At 33.0% G+C, this 14,242-nt stretch overlaps 1 protein-coding gene across 1 annotated transcript in view; it reads right to left on the reverse strand.

The window, feature by feature from the left end:
- Meox2 (mesenchyme homeobox 2) overlaps nucleotides 1-14,242 on the reverse strand; it is a 63,820-nt gene that overhangs the window by 9,078 nt on the left and 40,500 nt on the right. Inside the window, 3 exon segments of the mRNA XM_047561606.1 lie at nucleotides 5,331-5,426; nucleotides 5,428-5,497; nucleotides 11,913-11,919. Coding sequence (XP_047417562.1) covers nucleotides 5,331-5,426; nucleotides 5,428-5,497; nucleotides 11,913-11,919 — 173 coding nt within the window.

The following is a 14,242-nucleotide window of genomic DNA, read 5'->3' on the forward strand; positions in this document are numbered from 1 at the left end:
TGCTTCTATATTTGGCAGTCTTAACATTATAAAAATGTCCATTTTACCAGTCTTTGTATACTCTCATGCAGCTGCTGTCTTCCTTCTTCCCACTATGAGATATTAAATATGTGATAGGAGCATTCTCCAAATTTATCTGGATAGATAAAACAGAATAAGTTTGTCCAACTTAAAAATACTTTGTGACAGGAGGCTTCTATTACTGTGCAAAAAGTTCTAAATGACCCTGACAATTAAAGATTATTTGTCATTTATCTAAAGACTATGTGAGAATATGTTGTAAGTGGAAACTGTGTGATAGAGAAGCTAATGGACTACTGGAGGTTTACTGATCCATAAACCAACAAAACAACATTGCATAACTAAAAATGTAACTATTTCTTTAGGGTCTCCATTTTAATCTAACATAAAATATTTTCTTTAATACCTATTTGCTAGTGTGGAATTGGGAAAAACTTTTTCCTTCTTTTTTGGCCAGTTGATGTTCAAAGAGAATTATAGATTATTAAAAGAATTGTAGACTCCTCTGACATTGCATGATGGAAGACACAAACCTGAGTCTGACTCCTTCATGAGATTTTATAACTGTTCTTCAGGTGGGAATTGGAAAGTTCAATTTTGAATGATGTGTAAGAATTTAACATATATGACTTTTTGTAAAAGAACGCCTGATCATTACTGCATATCTTTATGATGACATAAATGTGATCTATTATAAAATGTGTGGCAGGTGTAATGATCATGATATAAATGAAGTAGAGGTAGCTAAATTTATAGCTTGTAGGAATGCATGTTTTATAGGCAATCACTTAAAACTTTTAAATGAAAGTATGTTAAAGACTAGTTCTAATTATAAAGTAAGTTTTCATAATGGATAAAATTATTTCTCTCCTATAAAACATTCTCCTATATATTTAGATGATTAACATGTGTTGTTTTTTCCCCTTTACATGATATATATTTGACTTCTGTTCATTCATGTGAACATGAAATTTCCATCAGTCAAGAAAATTATTTTAGAGAATGCTACCAACACTAAGAGAAACATTGAACAATTAAGGTTAGATTTAATATTTTTGGTTCATATGTTTAATTTACTAAATTTTGTGTTATTTTAAAATTGTGGAAAAGTAAATCTTGCAGAACAAAAATAAAAAGGATATGCATTTAAAATTAGAACAGTTTACATTTGGAAAACATATAGAAGTTGTTTTTAAAGAATGTATTGGACCAAGACATTGATTACATGAATAAGCATTGATGACTTTAGAACAAAATCAAAATTATGGAATAAGTGTATTATGGTATAAATGTTGGTTGTCCCCAGTTCCTATGTTTAAATCCTAACCTCCAGGTGATGGCATTAGGAACAGGGGTCTTTGGAAGATCTGAAGAGCAGATTGCTTATTACTGGGTTATCACCGTTATGAGGAGACTTCAGATAGCTAGCTAGACCCATCAACCATGTGAAGTTAGAATGAAAAGACAAATATCTCTGCAGAAGCAGGCCCTAACAGAAACTGAAAGAGCAAGTGCCTGCCTTAATCTTGGACTTTCCACCCACTAGGTTTATAAGAAATAAATTTCTGATGTGTATAAGCCAGTATTATGTTATATATAATTGTTTTATTATATCATTATATATTATAATTATATCAATTACAGTTATATTTATATTATTGATATAATTGTTATATTAGGAAGTAATATATAATATAATACTATGATAATATATATATCAATTACATTAATACATTATATATTATAGTAGCCCCAAAGAGTAAGATAAGCTGTATCCCATATAAAGAAGATAGACTTAAAACAATTCACTTTATACTTTATGGCTATAACTTTCAAAGTCCACCTCCAGAAAACAAAATTAAAATAGTTCACTGAGTTAAACACCCCAGGAATTTGGAGGAATTTGGCTTTTGGATCTTCAAGAACAGCAAAATTTAGAGTTACATTTTGATACAAGCAAGAGACTCTGGGGTGATGTTGCACAGTATGATGACTCTACACAACAGTATGTAATGTACATTTCCAAAAGCTAGAAGAAGGATTTGTAAGTTTTCAACCATAACTAAATTGATAAAAGGTTTCAAGAAAAACAAGTTTAACCCTAATTAAACATTAATGCAATATATACATGCATCAAGCATTTCATGGTTCCCCATTAATATGTACAACTTTTCTTTTTTGTCTGCTAAAACTAAAATATTTAAAACAGCAGTATGTTTTCAGATAAGTTTCAGCACAGTAATATGTAGCCCAGAAAATAAAATAAAAATAAAGCCTTATAATTCTAATTTAAGTTACTGTATGAGCACAGAAATATGGAATAATATGTTAATAAAGCTAACATTTGGGATAACAAGGAATATTCTTACATACAGACTTCTTTTGTGACATTCATCACTCATCATATTGTTACTACTTGTTCAATTGTCTCTTCTGAGAGTTCTAGCATTCTTCTCTAGCTTATTTTGACTAGGTTTTATTTCTAGCACCAGCTCAACTACTATTTGTATTACAAATGAATTAATTCAATATGTCTTGCATAGCAAAGTTATTTCCCCTCTGGGTGATAGTTCTGTTTTCATATTTATGCTAAAAATTTTTCATATCTATCATGACACATAAATCTGAGTAGAAGAAAGAGCAGGAAGTTTAGTTTCATTTCTGTGCCTCAAGGAGATTGTCATTTCTCTAAGAATATATAACTCCAAGTGGCAAATCTTGGATTTTCATTCATAATTTTTTCATTAACTTTTTTTTTTGTTATAACTAACCCATAGTGATCCTCTGAAGACTTAGTCTTGATTAGGAGTTTAGATTCCATATGTGTACATCTTCTTTTCATATTATGTGTAAAACTGCAAATGTAATTTACAGTATAAGAAATTATCTTCGTGCATAACATCAAATTTTCAATCCTTTGAAACTTAATTATTCCTCAACTTATTAGCTTTTTTTTTTCTTAGAAACCTGTCAGATTATTTCGGAATGGTTTCTAGTGACTCTTGTATTGACACTTATGTGAGATGATTTGTTTTGGACAATGGAACATTAGTAAATATAGTAGAAACTTAAAAAGCCCCAGCACATTGGAATTTTCCTTCTCAATGTCCTAGGGATATTCCTACCGACCCACTGAAGAATCCCAGGCCAGCCTATTTGAAGACAAAACCATATGCAACAGAGACCAGCAGTCCCAACAGAGGCCCAGACAGCATTTAGTCAACTAACAGTTGAATGCAACTCCATGACAGATCTACGTAAGCCTGACAAGTCCAACCAAAACTCTCACCCACAGAATTCTGAGCAAACTCAATGTTGGTTATTGTTTGAAGTCACCAATATTTGGAGTAATTAGTCATAAAAACTAAGGCTAACTGGCATAACATTGAAACAAATTATTATTTTAAGTAAAAATCTGATTAAAATTAGGTATGCATGTGTGTACATATCTATTTATACACATTTTTACACAAAACTTCCCAAACATCCCAAATAGAAGAAAGAAGAACTATCTAAATCCTCAAACTAGATTTATAGAACTGCTTTCTAAAAGAAATTATTCTTAGACAAAAGCAAACTTCTGTTCTATGATTAAACAATGGAAGATAACCACATAACATTTTAGATTAGTAAGCACAGAATCTTGACTTTGCGCTTGCCTGAGAGCCCATACCACTTCTGTCAGGTCTGTACAATTGAGGTATAAATCTTAGTTTCTTATTTCCTTCTTACACTTCTATAAACTAAGGTTTATGTCCTCCGGAGTTCACTGTCTCTACAGAAGGGCATTAATGTGTAATCCTCCCCCCTTTATTTTCCCCATTACTAGTTAAAAAATAAATAAAATAAAAATAAAAGAGATGTCTGATGAGGTAGATTTTGGATCCTGCTTTCCAGGTGCCAAATGCTGTACAATTATAGAGGGAACTTTGTATGTGAGTTCAAGGGGGAAGGAAATGTGTTCCATAACTTAGGTACCATTCAAAATATTTAATAAAATATAAGCTGCCAATAAATAAAACCACAAAAAGGGTTCCTCTGTATATTTCCACTACCAGAAATAACCTACCAACACTGAAATTCAAAATTCACAGAAAGAAGATGATTTAAGAAATTGGATAAAATAATGTTCTCTCATAAGGTATGTATTCATTTGTCCACACCCTTTTGCTATTTCCTTGGTTCCAGTGGGACCTCTGGAGGAGGTATGTACAGTGAAAGAGGAAATAAAACTCTAACCCTAAGAATGCCAATCATAATTGCAGTGTCCATAAAGATGTTTGCATTTCCTTTCAGGAATGTTTTTGTAAAGATGAGTAACTGTCCACCAACAGGACACTAGATTTTTAGCACAAATCAGAATCTGTACAAGAAGTACTCTGTGAGCACTGATGGAGCAAATCATTAGTCCAAATAAAATTCAAAAAAGGAATCCATAGAGTAATATAACTAGAAATATTATTTATGTCTTTTTAATTGGGGTCAGAGATCATTAATAGTTTTAAAATGTTCTTCAAGTGGGTACCAGAATTTGAATTAGTGACACCAATACAATTTCAAAAATATTTTGAGTATTGAGACAAATATTTACCAGCGATCTATGTGCCCCTTGCCTTCCATTATTTCCCAGTCTTTCTCCACCGAAGCTGCATCATTTAACTATTTTGAACGTCCAAAGTGTAAATGGAAGTGACATGGGTCACTTCCAGGTGAAAACATTCAGAGGTCATTGCATGAACTTCCAATCTTCCTTACCTCCCGTGGTGACCAGGGAAACCATATGTTGAGACTCCAGAGAGTCAGATTGGGCATGTGAGTGAGTATTTGAATGCTGGTCTGGTAGTTTTTATAGGAAAGTAAGCAATAATGAGCATTTTTTAAATGTTAGAACATTCAGATTTGAGGGTAATAAGTTACCACAACATGCATACCCTATCCTAAGCAGTACAGGAAACTAACATGGGGTTACTAACTTTTATATGCCAAATAAGAAGATTTTAAAATATAAGCATATAAATTCCTTACCATATGCCATCATTATGTAAAATAACTAATATGTTTAAACCAAAAATACAGGAAGACCATCATAATAGACTAAAGGTTTCTTTCTTGAACTACATAAATGTTTTTTAATATCATTTTATTATATTTAATTTTTTCATTTTGCTGAACAAAATCTTCATCATGCAAGAGTACAGCAGTCTTCCAATTGGTATTCAAGAATCACAGATCTAAATATTTCAAATATGGCAAAAGATTGTTGACCGAAAGCAATTAAAAGCTCATGTGATGATAATGTCCAGTTTTACCTGTCTTTCAGTAAGATCTAGATTCACGGCTATCTCATATCGCCTCAGTCTGGTCAAATAATTATGATGGGCAAATTCTGCTTCAAGTTCTCTGATTTTGCTCTTTGGTAAAAGCTGTCCTTTCCTTCCTAGGTTTGCTGTTGACTTCTGATTTGTAATTTGCCTTCCTGGGAGTCTGAAAAAAAAAAAAAAGTAAAGAGGATTACTGCTAATGCATTCACTCAAACACATGCCATTGTATCATTTATCATTATTGAGTAACTTCCAGGTATTGTGCTAAACAAGGAGCAAAATGAGAGCAAAGATAGTAAGATTGATCTCACTTAACACAGAGAGAAACATTTCTCGTTTCTTTTCAATCTACCTGCCAGTAATTCACAGCCTAGTTGGGGAAGTATTCAATTTTCTTCTTATAAATATGAAAAAGACTGTTCATAATATGGAATTATTATAATAAAATAAAGCAAAGACTCACCAGCAAACAATGTTAGATATGAAATTTGCCTTAACAGATAATACTTACGCCTATAAGCATGATTGAATACAGAATCCTGAAAAAAATATAGCAACTGATCATGTAAATATTTTAGCAACAAAATGTTTAGCAAATGGGCTATTGAGTATTTAGAATGCTGGACTGGTAGAGGTTTTTTTTTTTAATGGAGAATAAGTAAAATAATGAACTTTTTTAATGTTAGGACATATACATTGGAGGACATTGAATTTCAGACTGAGCATAGATAAAAGTACACATGTACTTATTGGTGTTTTTATTGCTATGTAAGTATGACCTTGACAATAACCATGCTTGTCTTTTATTGTATAACATACTTAGTTCAATGTGGAATCCATAATAAGATTGGGTTCATGTAACTTAAAATATGAATAGAGTTTTAAATATATGTTTTTGTTGTACAAATGATAAACATAAGCTGCACAGCACCTAGCATCAACTATCCACAACATCAAAACTTATATGGCCAGGTAAAAATAATAATAATAACTTGAAGCATATCATTTCAACTTTTCTTCAGGGATCAAGCCATAGCTAATATACAGCATTTTATTTATCCTTATAATATTATTGAGATGTAAGTTAGAAGACATTCTTAATGCACTGAAGAACAGAATATGTCTGTAATGGAAAAAAATATCCTGCATACACCAAATAGGAAGTGATCATACTCAGTTCTAGTAAATCGTGTTGCATTTATCTTCAGTGAAATATCAACATAATCAAGATAAAGGGCATGCTAAGGCTCTCATGAACACTATTTCTAGTTTCTAATTTTTTGAGCATGTACACACGAGTTGCAAAAAGTTTCTCAGGTGGGAGTACAAATAGCTTTTCTATGAGCCCAAATGAGAAGTGATTTAGGAAAAACATGTTTAAGATTACAGAGTGAAATTTTAATTATTTTTAATTGACAAATACAGTGTAGTATGGTTTATACATTGTCTTTTAAACTACATTTGCTTTTTCATCCAATGATACTTAATTATGCCAAGAAGTACAAAGACGATCTTTTTCTTTCTTTCCTTTTTTTTTTTTTTTTTTTTTAGTGTTCTTTTTCCTTTCTGTCTGCATGGAGGAAGTCTAAACTAGAGAGGGCCCTGCATAATGGAAACATGCTAGACAAGACACTCTAATGTAAACACTTCTGTTTTGACTCTTAGCAGAGTCTAAACTGACCAGATGTACAGTTGTCTAGGCCCTGCAGCAGCCCCAGTCCTTTGCATCAACATCTTGGCACACTGGGCACTCCTTTTCCTCTACTGGAACACAAAATGTGTTTCACCAACTGGTGCACTGGCATTGTCTAAAATTCTTCACCATTCACTGACCACATTTCTGGGCTTGTCACTTACAGTTTGGCTCCCAACCTTGGCAGGCAGGTGGGGGGCTCCTAGTGCAAAAAATATTTTGTGATATGTCACATAAAGGTTGATTTCATCTTTTAAGAATCCACTGGGACCAGGTGAGTCATATAATAGCTGAAGTATGAGCTCTCAGATCTGCTTACAAATGTGAACCTACCTGCTTCTGAGTGGAACTGCAGTTCACTGCACACTTTTTTTAAGGTACGAATTTGCCAACATCCACATTTGTTGGAGCAGTTAGCTATTTTGAGGTTGTGTGGACAAAACTTTCAAATGATTGATTTAAATTTTTTTTTCCCTTGGGCTGTTCTGGCAGACTGGCAACTTCAGTCACAGCATAGACTATTTTGATAACAAGTCCATCTCACAAGAATCCATGTCTCACGTGAGTGAAAAGAACTTTTGCCAATTTGGAGCCACTCGGCCTGAAATCTGTGGCTGATTATTCTTTATGTGGAGACAATGCTCTTTTCCCCTTCAGTAAAGCAGCTCTGGAAACTGAAGGCAAAGCCAGCATACTTTTCTCATGAGCAATTCAGTTTGAATGATTCATGGTTAGCACATTCCCTTATGTAAGCATGAATGAACAAATTCACATTGAGAAAAGCCTATTTAACTTGAATTTATTTTGTTTCTTTGAAACTGATCCCCTCCAACTTTTGAAATATTCAAAAGTACTTCACAAATACCACACGTACACACAAACAAACACACCAAACATGGGCCATGGAGGACAGTTCATGTAAATGATCTATACGTGCATTCATTATAGTTAGAAATATATAACAGGAGGTTATATAGCCAGTGACTGGATTTAAACAAAATCTGGCTATAACTCAACACTTAAATCCAAAAATAATTTACTGAATGCCTGGAGTCCAAACCAAAATTGCTCATGAAGTGAAATCCAGTGACTAAAATGAAGTGAACTGTGCACACTTACTTGACAAGAATCACAAGAAGGAGTCATTAAATTGCAATTAATATGACAATGAGTAGGTATGTGCTTCCTGACAGCTTCGCCTACGAGGGATGTCAATGTAGCTGAGGTAGCACCCGTGCTGATGAATTCAGTGGACACTTTTATCATGGTATATGAGTCTGTTGTGGTTTTCACCCGAATGCTCCCACTTTTATTGGAAACATGCATTTAGAATTGCATTTCTGGGCTTGTATATCCCATAATCTTGGGGCTTTAAACCATTTAACCTTTTCTTTTTTTAATTTTCCAAAGTTTATCATTTGCTGATTCTAAGACCTCTACTATTATCACTGAAAAGCTATTCTTTGGTGGAAAATGGGTGCGAAGTTTGGACAAAGCTTTTGGCAAATTTCACATCAACTTCCATCTGTTTCCCAGCTGTTTCAACTGAGGCAAAGCACCCTCCGTTTTCGCCAACCTCCCATATCCCATGCCAAATGGTAGGTGTTGAGGGGGAAATCTGGGAATGCTTTCCTTTCTTCCCTACAACCACAAACAAAATGTCACCATCTGTACTGTATATTTCGAGGTAAAATATTGCAATTTTTTTTGGTTTTGTCTTTGGTCTCAGTGTTTTAATGCACCTGCAAGTTTTGAGTGCAAACTTGTTGACTTATGTGTTCAGGTATGGTTGGGAGTCCCAGTTCCCTGACCTTTTGCTCCCTGGGACTATGCTAATGGAAGAAGTCTGCAACACTTCCGTGGAGGATAAAAATTGCCCTCCAAGGATCGTTTCTGTCTGTTTAGAACTTCTCCACATGTGACTTTTTATTTCCCTTAGTGCAGAGGACGCCAAAAGACAATAATGTTTTATGGAAGACAAGTGATGTGAGGGCTTGGTGTGTTCACTCATGGCACAGAATGTTTTTAACAAAAGAGAATAAAGTATGTTGAGTGTATTTTTGGCTACTCTGGGTAAACTTTATTAACTTGTTTAAATGAAGAACATAATTTACCTATGTCTGTAAAGCATTAAAATGTAATGGAACATCTATATAACTAGTTCTAAAATGAATTCTTGTTTCATATCCTGAAGAATGTATAAATACTAAGGGTAAGCATATTTTAGTCTTCTGTAACTTCTTATATCAATGTTTTATAGACTATTCAAAATGAGAGATATTTTGTTATTTATTAACAGAGCTACACAAGTCTATAGGTGTAGGAAGCTAATAATCATCCATATATAGGAACATTTATAAAATAATCTTATGGATGCTAGCAATTTTCACATTTGAACAGGAAGTTGCCTCCTTCCTATGGGCATTCATTCAACTTGCTACTCTGTTTTTAATGAGGAGACATTTAAGCCTCTCCATTTTTTTTTTCAAAGTAAATAATCCTCTCCAGGGTTTCTTAAATCCTCTTGCCCATCTAATTCCCAGATTTGAGAATCACAGTCATAGTGAGCTACAATTAGTAATGAATGCATCTATTATATACTGAGATGTGTAAGGTGAAAAATATAAGATTGAAAACCACTGTGCTAGATCTAGATAAAATAACATTGAAAACATCCATTATTTTTTGTACCTCTGATTTTAAAAATGTACAGTCATGATAACAGTTTCTCTTATAAAGTCAACCCAAATTTGCATATCACCAAAAGGGAACTTCCATAGATTTTAAAGTGAATTATCATGATGACAGTTGTCTTTAAGATTCCTGTATTCTAGATGCCCTTCAATTGATGAATGGATAAAGAAACTGTGGTATGTATACACAATGGAACATTACTCAGCATAAAGAAGGATAAAATTATGGCATTTGCAGGCAAATGGATGAAGTTGGAGAATATCATACTTAGCAAGATAAGCCAATCCCAAAAAACCAAAGGCCAAATGACCTCTCTGATAAGTGGATGATGATGCATAACAGGGGGTGGGAGGGAGGCAAGAATGGAGGAAGGATGGATTGTATAGAGGAAATAGAGAGGTGGGAGGGGTCAGGGGAAGGAAAAATTACAGAATGAGGACAAACATCATTGCCCTATGTAAATGTATGATTACACAAATGGTATGACTCTACTTCTTGTACAACCAGAGAAACAAATTGTACCCCACTTATTTACAATGAATCAAAATAAATAAATTATATATTTAAAAAATTCCTCTATTATCCCACAGGTCCAGTGATTGTCCACTGGTAGATGTACTCGTTCCACCTCTTACCTCCCTGCTCTTCACCTTTTTGATTATTTGTGGGACCCTCTCTAACATATTCTCAGGAACAAAATAAACCAGATAAACTTCAGTTCATTGAAATTGAAGATTGATCAGTTTTATTACATTTGTATAGGTGATTGTATGCTTTGAACAAAGAATTTATGAGACTATCCTATTTATTTAATAAGAGCAAAAAGTTATTACTTGATGAGCTATACTGAAAGATTAACTTGCATTGATTTAAAATAGTATGTAATATTTCTTCATTTTTATTTTAAAACCTTGACTTCTTCCTTAAACATTTAGGCTTGTTTATGCAATTAATTCTAAAAATGATTCTAATGAAATTCTAGTATACTTTCTTGCATCATACTACTTAAATAAAAAATACTATATTTTCTAACTTATAAACAAATCATGCAGTACAAAAAGGATTAAAGAGGAAGGTATGAAGATTTGAAATGCTTTATTAAATTTATATATTTTTAGATTGCATTTTAGAAGGGAAACAATTTCAATTTCCAAAAATACCCTAATATTAATGCATCATAGAATATGAAAAAAATTAAATTTACCAAAAAAGAAAAGAAATAGGACAAATTCAAATGTGCATCTCTCTCTGAGTGTTTGAGTGTGTTAAGAGAGACAGAGTAAATGCAAAAATAACACAAGATATTCTTCAATTGGTACAAATTTAAGAAATTAGCATTAATTGAATATGAAAAATTTTAAAACAGATGCCTTAGAATTTATATAAAAATTAAGTAGTCAATTCTCTAAAGTCATCTATCCCTTAGCTGTAGTTCTTTACTTGGAATGGTTGGTGATCCTGCCTTGGCCTTGCGTTGCATTCCTGGAACAGAATGGCAAGTATCACAACAAAGTTTTTCTTCTTGCTTTGTCCTCTCTTTTTCATAATTTGCTGTGATGGCAGTTACAGAAAGTTTAGTCAATTTAAATTGGTACCTAATCCATAACTCCTTTAATTTCCTACTCTTTGTAGCCATCAATGTATTAATCAGTTTTATCTTGCAGCCTATTCTTAGTGGAGTTCCTCTACTTTTAAATAATGTGATTCTAACCCTTAATTTTACTTTAATTTCTTTATTCTGCTTTCTGTGATTCATTTACTATGTAATTATTACTGATAGCAAGGAGATAGCCAATTCAGTGGTTCTTCCTCCATGGTGTAAGTACATAGTGAAATCCACAAAACAAAATGATACAAGTAATATCCTGATGGATGTCATAAAATTCAAAATACATTTAATAAAGCAGTATTTTTCATTAAAGTACTTAAAAGAGACCAAAGACACATAATGGTAATCTAATGCAATTTACTGAGTCAAATTTGGCATAGATTTAACTCTTCTCACTACAAATTTCAAAGCATTTAATAAAAAAACAAGCCAATACATATTTTCTGGGCAAATCTATACCTTGTAGACCTTGTTGTACATTTCTAGGCTTAGAAATTGGTTGCAGATACTTAAATTAACCTTATGCTTCTTGCTTTATTCCAGAGAGAAAACATAGACTACAAAAGATCATGACTGTGCATCTAACCAAGGCATATGTGCTTTGATTGTACCTGGTAACAAAAGGCATCTCATGAGACGATGAATCCCTAATGAAGATGTGCTGACATCCAGCGTACTGTTGCATTTTCTCTGATCATATTAAAGAGGTCAGCCCTCCTGTGGATGCCTATCAAAATCTTCTTGTTACTTTCTTAAATTCTTGCCACATTCTGCCACTATATGGATGCTTTCTCTCCTCTAATACAAGGCAAATTATTGATGCCAACTATTATCCTAGTTTGTTCAGACTTTGGAGGTTAATAAAGATAAAACATGTGCATTGTAGTATATACAGAAGAATTACGGAGGTTTAAAGAGAATTCAAACCCCCCCACACATGTACCCCATTCATCTCCTATTCAGCTCTTGTGTCAACAAATGGCTTGGAATTATTTGGTATTACTGTTATCTTTGGGGAGATGGAGAAGGAAAGAAACTATTTTCACAATTTAGGGACAATAGATAATTTGGCATATGGACAGAACTGTGACACTTCTAATTTACAGTCGTCCACATAGCAAAAAGGACTGAACTCTTTATGACATAAGACAACAACATATGCATTGCAGTGAGATGTCAGAAAATTCGGTACCAATTCTCTTAGTAGCCTGGTAAATCCCTTGGACGTGTAACAAGAGAACTTTCATAGGGTTTCTTTGGATAAAATTACAGAAAACGAGTCTATGTCTTCTCAGAGTAGGAAGGCTTGCATTTACACTTTTCTTAGCACCCTTTTTTAACAAACCATTGTAGTGACAATAAAATATTTTTATACTTATTACCTATGAATTGCTGAATTTTTCATTTATCTTCATATCTTCCTTGCTCTACTGGACTCTACTGTCAAGGAGAATTAAGGTTACAAATTTTTTCTTATTCATCTGTGCATTATCAATGCTGCACACCTAATTTTGAAACTATTTATGGATTAGGATTTCAAAGATAGCCCTAAGAAATTTTGTTCTGTTAGGATTCAAATGAAAATCAGTTTAAAAATGGTAAAAAAAAAAAAAAAAAAAAAAAAAAAGGAAAAAAGCACCACTCAATACTGCTTTATACTAACTTTCAAAGCACTTTTGCACACCTCTTATCTAATTTATGAAAGATGGGGATGGATAATATTACCTTCATTGTTATATTATAATGAGGTTTTTAAATGTGTTCAACTAAAAAGTGCCAAATCAATGTCACTACGGTAAAGTTTAAAACCCAAGAGACTGACTGTTATATCAAGTGATGGAATAGATTTTGCACGTATCAGAATTCCTGACCTCAGCACCACTGACATTTTGAACTGGATCATTACTGCTACATTCATATTCAGTAATGTGTAAACACATTCAGGATAAAGTTGTCAGGAGGCAGGACTGTCTTGGGCACTGCAGAATGTTTAGCAACATATTTAGCTTCTGTTCCCTAGATAACTGTACCAAGGCCCAACATCACTTTTAGTGTTACCAGGAAAAAATACAAGACTTTCAACTCGTTATAAATTTCAGATAAACAACAAATAATTTTTATTCTATTAAAAATATTGCATAGATAATACTTACATTAAAAGTGGAGACAACCAATTGGAAATTCAAACTTAACTGTGCAACTATATTTAATTGGCTTAATCTGGCAACACTTCCTAGTTGTAACATTAAAAAGGTCTCCAGACTTTGCCAATGTACCTTAGAGGAAAAACCCCCTCAGTTGAGGGCCGATGCATACTGTTTGGAGAAAGATATCAATAATTCCAAGTTATACAGTTCTCTAAAAGTAATCACACTAATTTATAATTACTTCTGTGTATATTATCACCTTTATAATTTGGTGACCACCCTTGTGGACAGGTCTAATCTTCTGCAAGTCCAGTGATGATTGTGCACAGATAAAATTGCTCAAAAAGAGATTTTTTCAAAACTAATTTATTTGAACATATAACTGTAGATTAAGTGTCTCTAATAACTTCAGAGAATTAGCCATGTATAGAAATGGTACATGTGACATCACCATAGAAATTATTTTCCATTTCCCTTGTAAGGCTTTAGAGGTGATATAGATTCAATAGATTTCAGAGGGAGGTGTTATATTTCTATAATACATGACAGTACATAATAACTAATAATAAATCAATTACTTTATTTAATTATTCTATTATTTAATAAGTAGAGGTCAAATTAATAATATTTACCTATATGCACTAATTTTAGAAACTGAGGAGAGTTTTACAAATCAACTATTTCCACTTACTCTATTTACAATAAAACAGAAGAAAAATGAGACAGGGTGGCTACAGGATCAACAGAGGGTCTATAG

The sequence above is a fragment of the Sciurus carolinensis genome, chromosome 8 (genome assembly GCF_902686445.1).
Source record: "Sciurus carolinensis chromosome 8, mSciCar1.2, whole genome shotgun sequence".
In the NCBI taxonomy this organism is placed as follows: Eukaryota; Metazoa; Chordata; class Mammalia; order Rodentia; family Sciuridae; genus Sciurus; species Sciurus carolinensis.